Consider the following 17,253-nt stretch of genomic DNA (forward strand, 5'->3'; position numbering starts at 1 on the left):
ATCAAATATTAAGCTGATCTTTCTCTACACCCTCGCTGTGACTGTAACACTACATTCTGCACCCTCTCCTTTCCTTCTCTATGAACAGTATGCTTTGTATAGCGTGCAAGAAACAATACTTTTCACTGTATCCCAATACATGAGCCAATAATAAATCACATCAAATCAATTCCAGTATTTCCTTATAGCTCATAATACTCCAGTCCAGGTCGCAGAGGTTTATATCATGGAAACAGTCCCTTCGGCCCAACTTGTCTATGCCGCCCTTTTTCTTTACCCCCTAAGCTAGTCCCAATTGCCCGCGTTTGGCCCATATCCCTCTATACCCATCGTACCCATGTAACTGTCTAAATGCTCTTTAAAAGACAAAATTGTACCCGCCTCTACTACTACCTCTGGGAGCTCGTTCCAGACACTCACCACCCTCTGTGTGAAAGAATTGCCCCTCTGGACCCTTCTGTATCTCTCCCCTCTCACCTTAAACCCTCTAGTTTTAGACTCCCCTCCCTTTGGGGAAAAGATATTGACTATCTAGCTGATCTGTGCCCCTCATTATTTTATAGACCTCTATAAGATCACCCCTCAGAGAAAAAAGTCCCAGTCTATCCAGCCTCTCCTTATAACTCAAAGTCCCGGTAGCATCCTAGTAAATCTTTTCTGCACTCTTTCTAGTTTAGTAATATCCTTGTCGTATAACTGTGTGCGTGTGTGTCTTTTCAAAGATTATCAAATCAACTATGGAGAAAGAACTTTCAAACGTCAAGAGTACATACACCGTTTTGGACTTGTTCAAAACCCCCGTTATGTGTAAGACAGCGTGCTGTACCATGCTAGTTTGGTAAGTGGTTAAGATAACGGACTGTCAACTGGGCAGCAAGATAACTGCGACTTAGGAATAATGGTAGGAAGGACTATTACTTACGTGGCGAAAAACTGCAGCAGGCGACGGTGCAGAGGGACCTGGGGGTCCTTGTGCATGAGTCGCAAAAACCCAGCCTGCAGGTGCAGCAGGTGGTCAGGAAGGCGAATGGGATGCTGGCCTTCATCGCGAGGGGGATTGAATATAAAAGTAGGGAGGTCTTGCTGCGGCTGTATAGGGCATTGGTGAGGCCGCAGCTGGAGCACTGTGTGCAGTTTTGGTCGCCGCACTTACGCAAGGATATTTTGGCCTTGGAGGGAGTGCAGAGGAGGTTTACTAGGCTGATACCGGAGTTGAGGGGGTTGAGCTATGAGGAGAGGCTGAATAAACTAGGCTTGTACTCGTTAGAGTTTAGAAGAACGAGGGGAGATCTCATTGAGACGTATAAGATGATGAATGGGATGGATAGGATAGAGGTGGAGAGACTCTTCCCGCTCAGAAAGGACAGTAGGACTAGGGGGCACAGCCTCAAGATAAAGGGGGGGCGGTTTAGAACGGAGTTGAGGAGGAACTTCTTCACTCAAAGGGTGGTGAATCTCTGGAATTCTCTGCCCGTTGAAGTGGTGGAGGCTACCTCGCTCAATATTTTTAAGACGCAGGTTGATGGGTTTTTGATAAGAGAGGGGATTAAGGGTTATGGGGAGAGGGCGGGAAAGTGGAACTGAGCAGCGACAGATCAGCCATGATCTTATTGAATGGCGGGGCAGGCTCGAAGGGCTAGATGGCCTACTCCTGCTCCTATTTCTTATGGTCTTAACAACGATCTCTAAGGGACGCCAAGAGTTGGGGTGGGAGTTGGTGGCGTGAAAATGAACAGTGAGTATCGTCACATAAGAACATAAGAACATAAGAAATAGGAGCAGGAGTAGGCCATCTGGCCCTTCGAGCCTGCCCCGCCATTCAATAAGATCATGGCTGATCTGTCGTGGCTCAGTTCCACATTCCCGCCCTCTCCCCATAACCCTTAATCCCCTCTCTTATCAAAAACCCATCAACCCGCTTCTTAAAAATATTTAGCGAGGCAGCCTCCACCACTTCAACGGGCAGAGAATTCCAGAGATTCACCACCCTTTGAGTGAAGAAGTTCCTCCTCAACTCCGTTCTAAACCGCCCCCCCTTTATCTTGAGGCTGTGCCCCCTAGTCCTACTGTCTTTTTTGAGCGGGAAGAGTCTCTCCACCTCTATCCTATCCATCCCATTCATCATCTTATACGTCTCAATGAGATCTCCCCTCATTCTTCTAAACTCTAACGAGTACAAGCCTAGTTTATTCAGCCTCTCCTCATAGCTCAACCCCCTCAACTCCGGTATCAGCCTAGTAAACCTCCTCTGCACTCCCTCCAAGGCCAAAATATCCTTGCGCAGGTGCGGCGCCCAAAACTGCACACAGTACTCCAGCTGCGGCCTCACCAATGCCCTATACAGCTGCAGCAAGACCTCCCTACTTTTATATTCAATCCCCCTCGCTATGAAGGCCAGCATCCCATTCACAGGTTTACAGCACGGAAACAGGCCCTTTGGCCCAACTTGTCCATGCCGTCCCCCCCTTTTTATTTTAAGCTGGCCCCAATTGCCCGCGTTCAGCCCACACCCCATCTTGTGATTCCCGTCGCAATGACTGGGAGTTAACAAGGTGAGCGTCGCATATATAGAAACGTACGCGGGAATCCGAAATAAGGACAGACAAACCAGTCCGCAGCCTCCGTTAGGAGGGAGATAGCGAGAGGTTGGGAGCACCATAAATTTATTTATTAGTCTCACAAGGGCTTGCATTAACACCGCAATGAAGTTACTGTGAAAATCTCCTCGTCGCCACATTCTGGCGCCTGTTCGGGGTACACGGAGAGAGAATTTAGCACCGAACCAGCCCATCTTTCTCACCGTGGGAGGGAGGTAAAGTTTATTTGTTAGTCACAAGTAAGGCTTACATTAACACCGCAATGAAGTTACTGTGAAAATATCCTTGTCGCCCACACTCCGGCACCTGTTCGGGGTACACAGAGGGAGAATTTAGCACCCTAACCAGCACGTCTTTCAGACTGTAGGATGAAGGTAAAGTTTATTTATTAGTATCACAAGTACGCTTACACTAAAACCGCAATGAAGTTACTGTGAAAATCCCCTCATCGTCACACTCTGGCGCCTGTTCGGGTTACACTGAGGGAGAATTTAGCACGCTAACCAGCGTGTCTTTCGGACTGTGGGAGGAAACCGGAGCACCCGGTGGAAACCCACACAGACACGGGGAGAATATGCAGACTCCACACAGACAGGGACCCGAGGCTGGGAATCGAACCCGGGTCCCTGGCAGCAGTGCTAATCCAGGGTGCCATCATGCCATCCACGGCGGGTCAGCCCAGGTCACGTGGACTGCAGCGATTCAAGAAGGCGGCCTCACCACCACCTTCTATAGAACGTTGGTAAGGCCACATGTGGAGTACTGAGTCCAGTTCTGGTCGCCGCACACTACGGGAAGGACGTGGGGGCTTTGGAGAGGGTGCAGGGGAGGTTTACCAGCCTGGTATGGAGGGTCTTAGCGATGAGGAGAGATTGGGCAAACTGGGGTTGTCCTCCCTGGAAAGACGGAGAATGAGGGGAGACCTAATCGAGGTGTACAAAATTACGAGGGGTGTGGATAGGTTGAAGAGCGAGAAGCTTTTTCCCAGGTCGGAGGTGACAAGGGGTCACGGGTTCAAGGTGAGGGGGGGGCGAGGTTTAACTCCGATATCAGAGGGACGTATTTTACACAGAGGGTGGTGGGGGGCTGGAATGCCCTGCCAAGTAGGAGGCGGAGACACTGGGATGGTTTAAGACTTATCCGGATAGTCACATGAACAGACTGGGAATGGAGGGGGACGGAAGAATGGTCCAGTTGGACCAATGAGTGGGGCAGGCTCGGAGGGCCAAAGGGCCTGTTTCCTGTGCTGTGCTGCTCTTTGTCCTCAAGAGGGGGGGAGCAACTAGGGATGGGGAATGAATGCTGGCCCCTCGGCTGGGTTCCACCAACGAGCAGTAAGAAAAGCCCCTGTGAAGCCCCTGGGGATCTTATCGAACGTGCGGTTGGCGAAACTCAACCCTCCATCAGTCTTCTTTCCCTCCCCCCGACCTCTAGGTTTTCCACCAGCTTTGCCTATTACGGGCTGGCGACGGACCTGCAAGGATTCGGAGTGGATATTTACCTCATTCAGGTCATCTTCGGGGCGGTGGACATCCCGGCCAAGTTCGTTGGCATTCTCAGCTTGAGTTACATGGGGAGGAGGTTCACTCAGGGCGCCTCCCTCATTCTGGCGGGAAGCATCGTCATCATCAACAACTTTGTTCCTCACGGTAAGGTCTATCGGTGGACATCGCTCCCCCCTTAACGGGCCCTCAGAACAAGCACGGTGGGCGGGGCAGGGGGATTGACTGGATTTCTTATTGTCACATGTACTGGGATACAGTGAAAAGTATCGTTTCTTGCGTGCTATACAGACAAAGCATACCATTCATAGAGAAGGAAAAAAGCGGGTGCAGAATGCAGTGTCACAGTCACAGCGAGGGTGTAGAGAAAGATCAGCTTAATATTTGATTTGATTTATTATTGTCACATGTATTGGGATACAGTGAAAAGTATTGTTTCTTGCGCGCTACACAGACAAAGCATACCGTTCATAGAGAAGGAAAGGAGAGGGTGCAGAATGTAGTGTTACAGTCACAGCGAGGGTGTAGAGAAAGATCAACTTAATATTTGATTTGATTTATCAGTGTCACATGCATTTGGATACAGTGAAAAGTATTGTTTCTTGCACACTATACAGACAAAGCATACTGTTCATAGAGAAGGAAAGGAGAGGGTGCAGAATGTAGTGTTACAGTCACAGCGAGGGTGTAGAGAAAGATCAGCTTAATATTTGATTTGATTTATCATTGTCACATGCATTTGGATACAGTGAAAAGTATTGTTTCTTGCACACTATACAGACAAAGCATACTGTTCATAGAGAAGGAAAGGAGAGGGTGCAGAATGTAGTGTTACAGTCACAGCGAGGGTGTAGAGAAAGATCAGCTTAATATTTGATTTGATTTATCATTGTCACATGCATTTGGATACAGTGAAAAGTATTGTTTCTTGCACACTATACAGACAAAGCATACTGTTCATAGAGAAGGAAAGGAGAGGGTGCAGAATGTAGTGTTACAGTCACAGCGACGGTGTAGAGAAAGATCAGCTTAATATTTGATTTGATTTATTATTGTCACATGTACTGGGATACAGTGAAAAGTATCGTTTCTTGCGCGCTATACAGACAAAGCATACCATTCATAGAGAAGGAAAAAAGCGGGTGCAGAATGTAGTGTTACAGTCACAGCGACGGTGTAGAGAAAGATCAACTTAATATTTGATTTGATTTATTATTGTCACATGTACTGGGATACAGTGAAAAGTATCGTTTCTTGCGCGCTATACAGACAAAGCATACCATTCATAGAGAAGGAAAAAAGCGGGTGCAGAATGTAGTGTTACAGTCACAGCGACGGTGTAGAGAAAGATCAACTTAATATTTGATTTGATTTATTATTGTCACATGTATCGGGATACAGTGAAAAGTATTGTTTCTTGCGCGCTATACAAAGCATACCATTCATAGAGAAGGAAAGGAGAGGGTGCAGAATGTAGTGTTACAGTCACAGCGAGGGTGCAGAGAAAGATCAGCTTAATATTTGATTTGATTTATTATTGTCACATGTACTGGGATACAGTGAAAAGTATTGTTTCTTGCGCACTATACCGACAAAGCATACCGTTCATAGAGAAGGAAAGGAGAGGGTGCAGAATGTAGTGTTACAGTCACAGCGAGGGTGTAGAGAAAGATCAGCTTCATGCGAGGTAGGTCCATTCAAAAGTCTGACAGCAGCAGGGAAGAAGCTGTTCTTGAGTCGGTCGGTACGTGACCTCAGACTTTTGTATCTTTTTCCCCGACGGAAGAAGGTGGAAGAGAGAATGTCCGGGGTGTGTGGGGGGGTCCTTGATTATACCGGCTGCTTTTCCCCGAGGCAGCGGGAAGTGTAGACGGAGTCAATGGATGGGAGGCTGGATTGCGTGATGGATTGGGCTACATTCACAACCCTTTTGTAGTTCCTTGCGGTCTTGGGCAGAGCAGGAGCCCAGACCGAGCTGTGATACAACCAGAAAGGATGCTCTCTATGGGGCATCTGTAAAAGTTGGTGAGAGTCGTAGCGGACATGCCAAATTTCCTTAGTCTCCTGAGAAAGTAGAGGCGTTGGTGGGACTTTCTTAACTATAGTGTCAGTGTGGGGGGGACCAGGACAGGTTGTTGGTGATCTGGACACCTAGAAACTTGAAGCTTCCTGAGGAAGTGTGGGGGGAAGCGGACATCACCGGAAGCCCCCGTGATATTCTGATTTCAGAGAGCCCTCTGCCCCAACCTGGCGTCAAGATCCGCGGCCGGGAATCGAACCCGGGTCCCTGGAGCTGGGAAGCGGCAGCGCTAACCCACTGTGTCACCGGAGGAGGTGCGGGGGGCTTTTGGGGGGTGGGGGGGGTGTCCAGGAGACACACAAATATGAGACTCGGGACCCTGTTTTTGGGGAGGGGGGGTGCAGGGAATGACGATCGGCAGACTGTGAAGCCTCGCGGACGGTGACATCTCCCCACCATCTCTCTTTGCAGATCTGACGACCCTCCGTACGTCGCTGGCAGTCGTTGGTAAGGGCTGCCTGGCCAACGCTTTCAGCTGCTGTTACCTGTACTCCGGCGAGCTCTACCCCACCGTGGTCAGGTGGGTTACCTCCCCCCCCCCCCAGTGACACCGGAGGGCAGATCCTGGCGTTTGGGGCATGGGGGGGGAGGTGGGGTAATGACGCACTGCGGGAAGGGAGTTGGAGGAATGTGGATGCGGTCAGGGGGATCAACGCGAGCGGGGTTCACTCTCACTCCCTCTGGGTCCCTCTCATGGTCTTTCTCTCGCTCTCGCTCTCCCTCTCTCTCCCTCGCTTTCTCACTCCCTCTCTTGCTCCCTCTCTCTCGCTCTCTCTCTCACTCCCTCCCTCGCTCTCTCTCTTGATCTCGCTCTCCCTCTCTCGCTGTCGCTCTCCCGCTCTTGCGCTCGCTTTCTCACTCCCTCTCTCGCTCTCCCTCTCTCGCTTTCTCACTCCCTCTCTCGCTCTCCCTCTCTCGCTTTCTCACTCCCTCTCTCGCTCTCCCTCTCTCGCTTTCTCACTCCCTCTCTCGCTTTCCCTCTCTCGCTTTCTCACTCCCTCTCTCGCTCTCCCTCTCTCGCTTTCTCACTCCCTCTCTCGCTTTCTCACTCCCTCTCTCGCTCTCCCTCTCTCGCTTTCTCACTCCCTCTCTCGCTCTCCTTCTCTCGCTTTCTCACTCCCTCTCTCGCTCTCCCTCTCTCGCTTTCTCACTCCCTCTCTCGCTCTCCCTCTCTCGCTTTCTCACTCCCTCTCTCGCTTTCTCACTCCCTCTCTCGCTCTCCCTCTCTCGCTTTCTCACTCCCTCTCTCGCTCTCCCTCTCTCGCTTTCTCACTCCCTCTCTCGCTTTCTCACTCCCTCTCTCGCTCTCCCTCTCTCGCTTTCTCACTCCCTCTCTCGCTCTCCCTCTCTCGCTTTCTCACTCCCTCTCTCGCTCTCCCTCTCTCGCTTTCTCACTCCCTCTCTCGCTCTCCCTCTCTCGCTTTCTCACTCCCTCTCTCGCTCCCTCTCCCGCTCTCCCTCTCTCGCTTTCTCACTCCCTCTCTCGCTCTCCCTCTCTCTTGCTCTCATTCTCACTCTCTCTCGCTCCCTCTCTCACTCTCTCTCGCTCTCTCTCTCTCTACGGAGCTACGGAGAGGTATAAAAACAAAGTGTCCCTCACTGGGTGAAGAGACTGACTGGCACAGCGCTGAGAAAACACGGGGTAAAAACCTCCAACCAAACTCACACATACTGAGAATGGCCAATCCACCCTAACCTGCACATCTTTGGACACTAAGGGGAATGAGAGAGAGAGAGAGCAAGAGAGAGGAGAGTGAGCTTGAGAGAGGAGAGGAGAGAGACACAGAGCCAGAGAGAGACACAGAGACAGAGACTGCAACTGCCTGCTATCGTGACAACAATGTCTTAAAATAAAACCTAATCTGGATAGTGAAGATACAAGAAATCAGCAAAGACAGAAGATAATTCAATTTCTTGCCGATTTGATGATCTTTGTGCCCTTGTTGCCCTTGGGGGGGTGGGGGGGTGGTGCAGGCCAACACCGGTGCCCCACAGGGCTGGGTTCTCAGCGCCCCCTTACTATACTCCTTACACACCACTGTCCGTGCGGCCAAACTCCCCCCCCAGTTCGATTCTCAAGTTTGCCGACCCCACCGTAGTGGGTCGGATCTCAAACAGAGTACAGGAATGAGATCGAGAATCTGGTGAACTGGTGCGGTGACAATAATCTCTCCCTCAATGTCAACCAAACAAAGGAGATTGTCATCGAGTTCAGGAAGCGTAAAGGAGAACATGCCCCTGTCTACATCAACGGGGACAAAGTAGAAAAGGTCGAGAGAGCTTCAAGTTTCTAGGTGTCCAGATCACCAACAACTTGTCTCTGTCTCTCTCTCAATCTCACTCTCACTCTCTCCTATCTCTCAATCTCGCTTTCTCTCTCTCTCTCGCTCTCACTCTTTCACTCTTCTCTCTCTCTCGTTCTCTCTCTTTCTCTCATTCCAAAACCAAGTACTCTTGTGTGCTCTATACACCACGCCAACACTATAGTTAAGAAAGCCCCACCAACGCCTCTACTTTCTCAGGAGACTAAGGAAATTTGGCATGTCCGCTACGACTCTCACCAACTTTTACAGATGCCCCATAGAAAGCATCCTTTCTGGTTGGATCACAGCTCGGTCTGGGCTCCTGCTCTGCCCAAGACCGCAAGAAACTACAAAGGGTGGTGAATGTAGCCCCCAATCCATCACACAAACCAGCCTCCCATCCATTGACTCCGTCTACACTTCCCGCTGCCTCGGGGAAAAGCTTTTCACTGTATACGTGTGACAATAATGAATCAGATCAGATCAAACCAAGTCCACGGCAAACATTCATCCTTGGTATGTCATTCACTGCCGTCCGGTGTGGGGCAGGGACCCAGCTGTTAAACCATCCTTTGTGAGCAGGAGTCTCTCTCTTCGATATCTAACCGCACAGTCTCGTTCCCACCCACTGTCCACACCCAATTGTATAGAGCAGGAGAACATCAGAAATAGGAGCAGGAGTCGGCCATCTAGCCCTTCGAGCCTGCCCCGCCATTCAATAAGATCATGGCTGATCTGAAGTGAATCAGTTCCACTTTCCCGCTTTCTCCCCTGTCTATCAGAAACCTATCTACCCGCGACTTAAATATATTCAGCGAGGCAGCCCCACCACTTCAACGGGCAGAGAATTCCACAGATTCACCACCCTTTGAGTGAAGAAGTTCCTTCTCAACTCCGATCTAAACTGCCCCCCCCCCCTTATCTTGAGGCTGTGCCCTCTAGTCCTGCTGTCCTTTCTAAGCGGGAAGAATCTCTCTACCTCGACCCTATCCATCCCCTTCATTATCTTATACGTCTCTATAAGATCCCCCCCTCATCCTTCTAAACTCCAACGAGAGTTGGAGTTTCCAGAGAGTTTACGCTTCCAGTCTATTTAGTCTCTCTTCATAGTCCAACCCCCTCATCTCCGGTATCAGCCTAGTGAACCTCCTCCACACTCCCTCCAAGGCCAAAATATCCTTGCGCAACTGCGGCGACCAAAACTGCACACAGTACTCCAGCTGCGGCCTCACCAATGCCCTGTACAGTTGCAGCAAGACCTCCCTGCTTTTATATTCAATCCCCCTCGCTATAAAGGCCATTCACCTTCCTGGACCACCTGCTGCACCTGCAGACTGGGTTTTTGCGACTCATGCACAAGGACGCCCAGATCCCCCTCTGCACCGTAGCACGCTGCAGCTTTTCGCCTTTTGAAATAATAATCCTCCTACTCTTATTCCTGCCAAATTTCTTGAAAATCTTGAGAATTTCTTGAGCTATTTTAATTAAACTTGACAAGTTTGCTTTTCTAAAAAAAAAACAACTGGTTTTTATTATCAGAAGACTGCGTACAGTGTGGGGTCGAGTCTTGGGCTTGCAGGGCTGAGGGCCTGTGTTTCTGTGTTGTTCTTGTTGAGAAGACAGAGAGAAGTCTGCACCAACTGTTGATTCTATGCCAAGACTGCGCCCACTACAAGCATCAATTTAATGATTATATTTCTTTCTTATCAGCTTACATGAGTTTAGTAACACAAGCAGTGGTACGTCGAACAAAGCAAACTCTGTGCCCTCCTCCTCCCCGACCCCATCTAATGTCTCCAATGATATCTCACGGTATATGGAGTCAACTGTGTTAGAACCTACAGCTCAGAAACAGGCCATTTGGCCCTCTGTGTCGGTGCTGACCCATTTTTTGCCTAGTCCCACATTGCTTGCATTCACTCTATCTATCCAATCTCATCTTATGCACCTCTATCAAATCTCCCACTCATTCTTCCAGGGAATAAAGTCCTAACCTATTCAATCTCTCTCTCAGCTTCTCAAGTCCCGGCAAACATCCTCGTGAACCTCTATCTTACGGGTTACAATCGAGAAATTCAGTTAAAGCGACGCTCCCCTCCCCCGCCCCGTGACGGAACAGCTTACCACGTTCAGACACGCGTGTTCTGACACTCTGCTTATGTCCACAGGCAGACAGCAATGGGTCTGGTGACCACCATGGCCAGGCTGGGAGCCATGATAGCGCCGGTCGTCAAGATGATCGGGGATTCGGTGTCCTTTCTGCCGATGGTGATCTACGGCGGCATGGCCCTCTTCACGGGCACCTTGACCTTCCTCTTGCGCGAAACCCTCAACACGCCATTGCCGGACACGATCGAAGACGTGGAAGGCAGGTGTGTAAAACGCCAGCGTCTCACGCACGGGGTTCGGTTTATTAATTGGCGAGGGGTTTATTTATTGACTGGGCGCACTGTGGGTTAGCGCCGCTGCCGCCTCACAGCGCCAGGGACCCACCTTCGATTCCCGGCTTGGGTCCACTGTCTGGTATGGAGTCTGCACATTCTCCTCATGTCTGCGTGGTTTCCTCCGGGTGCTCCGGTTTCCTCCCTCAGTCCAAGATGTGCAGGTTAGGTGGATTGGCCATGCTAAATTGTCCCTTAGTGTCCAAAGATGTGTAGGTTAGGGTGGATTAGTGGGTATAATATGTAGGGAAGGGCCTGGGTGGGATTGTGTTCGGTGCAGACTCGATGGGCAGAATGGCCTCTTTCTGCCCTGTAGGCACTGTGGGACTGGGCAGAAAAATGGTCGGGCACGGCTAAGAAAGGCCTGTTCTGTGCTGTGGTGTTCGATGGTTGGAAGAAGCGAAGGTGGGCCCTTCTTTATAAACCAAAATCTTGCCTTTCTGGTCAGTTCTGGGGGTTGGGGGGGGGGGGTCACCGCTGGCATTGGGCCCGCGTTTACAGCCCATTCCCCCGCCCCCCCGGGGCGGCGTCGTCAAGGCGCCATCTTGAATTAACGACTGAAGGGGCAGCTTCGTGTCGGCCACATTGCTGTGCCTGGGCGGGTGGGCCTGGAATCACATGTAGGCCGGACCGGGGTAAGGATGGCAGATTTCCATCCGCACCGGGGGGGGGGGGAGAAACGGTACGTCAGTGACGCACGGGGGGGACGGTACGTCAGTGACGCGGGGGGAGGGACGGTACGTCAGTGACGCTCGGGGGGGGGACGGTACGTCAGTGACGCGCGGGGGGGAGGGGGACCGTACGTCAGTGACGCGGGGGGGAACGGTACGTCAGCGACGCGCGGAGGGGGGAGGTACGTCAGTGACGCGGGGGGGGCGGGGACGGTACGTCAGTGACGCGAGGGGGGAGGGACGTTACGTCAGTGACGCTCGGGGGGAGGACTGACGTCAGTGATGCGGGGGGGTGGGAATGGTCCGTCAGTGACGCGGGGGGGGGGACGGAACGTCAGTGACGGCGGGGGGGGAGGGGAACGGTACGTTCAGGGGGGGGACGGTACGTCAGTGACACGTGGGAGGGGGGGACGGTACGTCAGTGACGCGGGGGGGGTGGGAATGGTCCGTCAGTGACACGCGCGGGGGGGGGGGACGGTACGTCAGTGACGCGGGGTGGGGGAACGGTACGTTAGTGACGCGCGGGGGGGGACGGTACGTCAGTGACGCTCGGGGGGGGGACGGTACGTCAGTGACGCGGGGGGAGGGGGACGGTACGTCAGTGACGCTCGGGGGGGGACGGTACGTCAGTGACGCTCGGGGGGGACGGTACGTCAGTGACGCTCGGGGGGGACGGTACGTCAGTGACGCGGGGGGAGGGGGACGGTACGTCAGTGACGCTCGGGGTGGGGGGGCGGTACGTCAGTGACGCTCGGGGGTGGGGGGGACGGTACGTCAGTGACGCTCGGGGTGGGGGGCGGTACGTCAGTGACGCTCGGGGTGGGGGGGACGGTACGTCAGTGACGCTCGGGGTGGGGGGGCGGTACGTCAGTGACGCGCGGGGGGGGGACGGTACGTCAGTGACGCTCGGGGGGACGGTACGTCAGTGTTGTATGGCGCAGGGTGGCCGTGGTACAAACTCTCTGAGCCTCTCTCTCTCTGTGTTGCTCCCACAGTGGCTGACATTGACCATGTTCACATGAAGGACGCGCCAAGGGGAACCCCCCCACCCTCAACAACAACCAACTCGCCAACTCCCCGCTGAAACCTCTACAACCCGGCCTTCCGCGCCCAAGTGCCTTCTGCTCTTCGGATGATGGACACGAGCTTCCCCCCCCCCCACCCCCCCTCCAGCCCCACCACCCCCCCCTCTCCCTTTTTGCCCCATTCCCTCCCTCCCCCCCTCCAGGCACGGGCCCCACCCCGGCACCCTCAGCTGTACTCCTCTCTCTCTCTGTCTCGCCTGAAGCTACGTGGGGGGCTTAAGGGGGTGTCGCAGGCTGGCTGCGTTTCCCCCCCACCCCAAACCCACCACCCCCACCCCCACCCCCGGGTTCTGCTCTGTGGGTTTTTTTATATACGATTATTATTTCTCGGCCAACCTTATAACGGGCGAATCCCATAAACGGCGCCGTCGAAACGGAGCAAAGAGTGGCAAGGGTTTGTCGGTGACTTGTCTGTGTGTGGCGCCCGCCCACCCCAACCCCCCCCCCCCGTGATCCTGTATCCACCCCACAACCCTTCCCGTAGCGCCACAGAAGATAATACGTTCAAATTTAGCTTTACGGTCACCCTATCAGAGGTCTAGAGGGGATCCCGTTGGAACCCAAAGTTGGGCTGGCACAGTGGGTTGGCACCGCTGCCTCGCGGCGCCAGGGACCCGGTTCGATTCCCGGCTCGGGGTCACTGTCTGTGCGGAGTCTGCACGTTCTCCCCCGTGTCTGATACCCGGAGTTGAGGGGGGTTGGACTATGAAGAGAGACTGAATAGACTGGGTCTGTACTCGTTGGAGTTTAGAAGGATGAGGGGGGGATCTTATAGAGACGTATAAGATAATGAAAAGGGATGGATAAGGTAGAGGTAGAGAGATTCTTCCCGCTTAGAAAGGACAGCAGGACTAGGGGGCACAGCCTCAAGATAAGGGGGGACGCAGTTTAGATCGGAGTTGAGGAGGAACTTCTTCACTCAAAGGGTGGTGAATCTCTGGAATTCTCTGCCCGTTGAAGTGGTGGGGCTGCCTCGCTGAATGTATTTAAGTCACGGGTAGATGGGTCTCTGATAGACAGGGGAGAAAGCGGGAAAGTGGAACTGATCCACTTCAGATCAGCCATGATCTTATTGAATGGCGGGGCAGGCTTGAAGGGCTAGATGGCCGACTCCTGCTCCTATTTCTTATGTTCTTATGTCTGCGTGGGTTTCCTCCGGGTGCTCCGGTTTCCTCCCACAGTCCGAAGATGTGCAGGTTAGGTGGATTGGCCATGCTAAATTGCCTCTTAGTGTCCAAAGATGCCCAGGTTAGGTGGATTGGCCATGCTAAATTGTCCCTTAGTGTCCAAAGATGTGCAGGTTAGGTGGATTGGCCATGCTAAATTGCCCCTTAGTGTCCAAAGATGTGCAGGTTAGGGGGATTGGCCATGCTAAATTGTCCCTTAGTGTCCAAAGATATGCAGGTTAGGTGGATTGGCCATGCTAAATTGCCCCTTAGTGTCCAAAGATGTGCAGGTTAGGTGGATTGGCCATGCTAAATTGCCCTTAGTGTCAAAGATGTGCAGGTTAGGTGGATTGGCCATGCTAAATTGCCCCTTAGTGTCCAAAGATGCCCAGGTTAGGTGGATTGGCCTTGCTAAATTGCCTCTTAGTGTCCAAAGATGTGTAGGTTAGGTGGATTGGCCATGCTAAATTGCCCCTTAGTGTCCAAAGATGCCCAGGTTAGGTGGATTGGCCATGCTAAATTGCCCCTTAGTGTCCAAAGATGCCCAGGTTAGGTGGATTGGCCATGCTAAATTGTCCCTTAGTGTCCAAAGACGTCCAGGGTTAGGGTGCTAAATCCTGCCTCGGTGTAACCCGAACAGGAGTGTGGGCGACTAGGGGGATTTTCACAATCACTTCATTGCGGTGTTAATGTAAGCCTTATTTGTGACTAATACTGTGTGGAGTCTGCACGTTCTCCCCGTGTCCCTGCGTGGGTTTCCTCCGGGTGCTCCGGTTTCCTCCCACAGTCCAAAGACGTGAGGGTCAGGTGGATTGGCCGTGCTAAAATTGACCCTCAGTGTAACCCAAACAGGTGCCGGAGTGTGGACTAGGGGGAGGTTCACAGTAACTCATTGCGGTGTTAATGTAAGCCTTACTTGTGAGAGTAATAAATAAACTTCATATGGAATAACTTAGGGTGCACTGACCTTAACAGGGGCCAGAGTGTAACGACTGGGAGAATTTTCACAGTAACTTCATTGTGGTGTTAATGTAAACCTTACTTGTGGTACTAATAAATAAACTTTAGAGTGGCACAGTGGGTTAGCACTGCTGCCTCACAGCGCAGGGACCCGGGTTCGATTCCCAGCTCGGGGTCACTGTCTGTGTGGAGACTGCACATTCTCCCCATGTCTGCGTGGGTTTCCTCCGGGTGCTCCGGTTTCCTCCCACAGTCCAAAAAAACGTGCCGGTTCGGTGGATTGGCCGTGCTAAAATTGCCTCTCAGTGTCACTGGGATGTGTAGGTTAGAGGATTAGCGGGTAAATGTGTAGGGATAGGGGGGTAGGGCTTGGGTGGGATTGTGGTCAGTGCAGACTCGATGGGCCGAATGGCCTCCTTCTGGATTGTAGGGTTTCTATGATCCTATTTCTATGATTCTAGTCACAAGTAAGGCTTACATTAACACCGCAATGAAGTTACTGTGAACCTCCCCCTAGTCGCCCACACTCCGGCACCTGTTTGGGTTACACTGAGGGTCAATTTTAGCACGGCCAATCCACCCTAACCAGCACATCTTTCGGACTGCGGGAGGAAACCGGAGCACCCGGAGGAAACCCACGCAGACACGGGGAGAACATGCAGACTCCGCACAGTATTAGTCACAAATAAGGCTTACATTAACACCGCAATGTAGTTACTGTGAAAACCCCCCCTAATCGCCCACACTCCTGTTCGGGTTACACCGAGGGAGGATTTAGCACCCTAACCAGCACGTCTGTGGGAGGAAACCCACGCAGACATGGGGAGAATGTGCAGGCTCCGCACAGACAGTGACTCGAGGCCAGGAATCGAACCCGGGTCCCTGGCGCTGTGAGTGTGTCGCCCAAATAATAATGAATTATTACTAATAAATACACTTATAAAAAACATTTTAAAAGCCCCCCAGCTGCCCTCTCCTCTTTTGACCTGTGGGAGGGAACCGGAGCACCCGGAGGAAACCCACGCAGACACGGGGAGAATGTGCAGACTCCGCACAGACAGTGACCCCGAGGCCGGGAATCGAACCCGGGTCCCTAGACCCGCACAGCCTCCGCTCGCTGGAAAGTTGCCATCGCTGACCTCAACTCACTCCGTCCCCTCTGCCTGGCCATCCCCTTCACCACCCCCCCCCCCCCCCCCCCACCTCACGTGCGTCATTTCCCTGCCCCTCGCCCCCAGCCCCTCCCAATTCCCGGTGGAATCGCGTTCGGAGATACCTGGAATTCCAGTCGGACGGACGTCTCTCCCTCCCCCCCCACCCCGTGACAACTCTCCAAATCCACAAGGCTTCCCCCCCAACACCTCGCCTCGGCTCTCCACGCAGCCTGGGAAATCCGAGGAAACGTGAGATTCCGCAAGGAGTGGGGAGCCTCGACGTGTCTCGGGAACGCTGTCCGACCCCCACCCCCCGAAGGCGAAAGAGAAACCGCGTGGAGCCGGGTGACAGCTTAGCACGGCCAAAGTGTTTCCCACGACACGGGTTGGGAACCGCTTGCCCAGCAGTGCAGGTTCGCCGGAAGGCGTCAAACTCGGGAAGGAACTGGCCGCGGAGGCTCGGAGAAACCCGATGCCGGGGATCGGAAGGAGCAGAAGGCTTAAAATGTACCTGACGCCCCTCGGGGAGATCGCTGACCTTTTATTTTCCTGGATTTCCCACTGTGTGTGTGTGTGTGTGTGTGTGTGTGTGTGCGCCAGTCAATGTGTGTGTGTGTTTGTTGATCCCCAGATCAATCGACAGAGCCGCCAACAAGTTTAACCCTCTGCGGTTAAAAAAAACACAAAGCCACTTACGAGTGTTGGAGGACACTCTCTGGATAGAGAGAGAGGGAGAGGGAGAAAAGGAGAGAGGCCAGGGTTTCCTGATGCCCACTCGCTGGGCGAGCTCCTGGAATGGTCCAGGACCACCAAGAGAGCTAGCCAGCTCCCAGCGTTGGGTACACCACGCGATGTTGTGTCAAGGTTGCCCCCCCTCTCCTCAGTCCCTGCATGCCCCGGCCTCCCCCGATTCAGGGCATTCCGGACTAGTTTTTGAACATTCCTGAGGCCTTGGGGGTGAGGGGCCCCCTTACTCTGGCCCCCGGAGCGGCACGGCGGTGCGCCGGTTAGCTACGCTGCCTCACGGCGCCAGGGAGCCGGGTTCGATTCCCGGTCTCGGGTCACTGTCTGGGTGGAGTCTGCACGTTCTCCCCGTGTCTGCGTGGGTTTCTTCCCACAGTCCGAAAGATGTGCAGGTTGGGTGGATTGGCCATGCTAAATTGCCCCTTAGTGTCCAAAGATGTGCAGGTTAGGTGGATTGGCCATGCTAAATTGCCCCTTAGTGTCCAAAGATGTGCAGGTTAGGTGGATTGGCCATGCTAAATTGCCCCTTAGTGTCCAAAGATGTGCAGGT

The 17,253-nt window shown here is 53.0% G+C and overlaps 1 protein-coding gene across 1 annotated transcript; it reads left to right on the forward strand.

The window, feature by feature from the left end:
• The first annotated feature begins 464 nt into the window (after positions 1-464).
• On the forward strand, positions 465-12,611 carry LOC145340679 (solute carrier family 22 member 6-A-like). The gene is made up of 5 exons (XM_080185142.1): positions 465-838; positions 4,032-4,246; positions 6,591-6,699; positions 10,651-10,854; positions 12,590-12,611. The coding sequence occupies exons 1-5, from the start codon at positions 738-740 to the stop codon at positions 12,594-12,596; spliced, it is 636 nt and encodes a 211-aa protein (XP_080041268.1). The 5' UTR covers positions 465-737; the 3' UTR covers positions 12,597-12,611.
• Positions 12,612-17,253: the final 4,642 nt, after the last annotated feature.

This window comes from Carcharhinus amblyrhynchos, unplaced genomic scaffold (genome assembly GCF_965287045.1).
Source record: "Carcharhinus amblyrhynchos unplaced genomic scaffold, sCarAmb.v2.hapA chromosome_1280, whole genome shotgun sequence".
NCBI classification, from domain to species: Eukaryota; Metazoa; Chordata; class Chondrichthyes; order Carcharhiniformes; family Carcharhinidae; genus Carcharhinus; species Carcharhinus amblyrhynchos.

Bases quoted from the DNA above. Each gene is read 5' to 3' on its own strand.
- LOC145340679 (XM_080185142.1), top strand. From the start codon at position 738: ATGGAGAAAGAACTTTCAAACGTCAAGAGTACATACACCGTTTTGGAC. The intron at 839-4,031 runs GTAAGTGGTTAA...CCCGACCTCTAG, and splicing joins TGCTGTACCATGCTAGTTTG to GTTTTCCACCAGCTTTGCCT. The intron at 6,700-10,650 runs GTGGGTTACCTC...TTATGTCCACAG, and splicing joins CTCTACCCCACCGTGGTCAG to GCAGACAGCAATGGGTCTGG.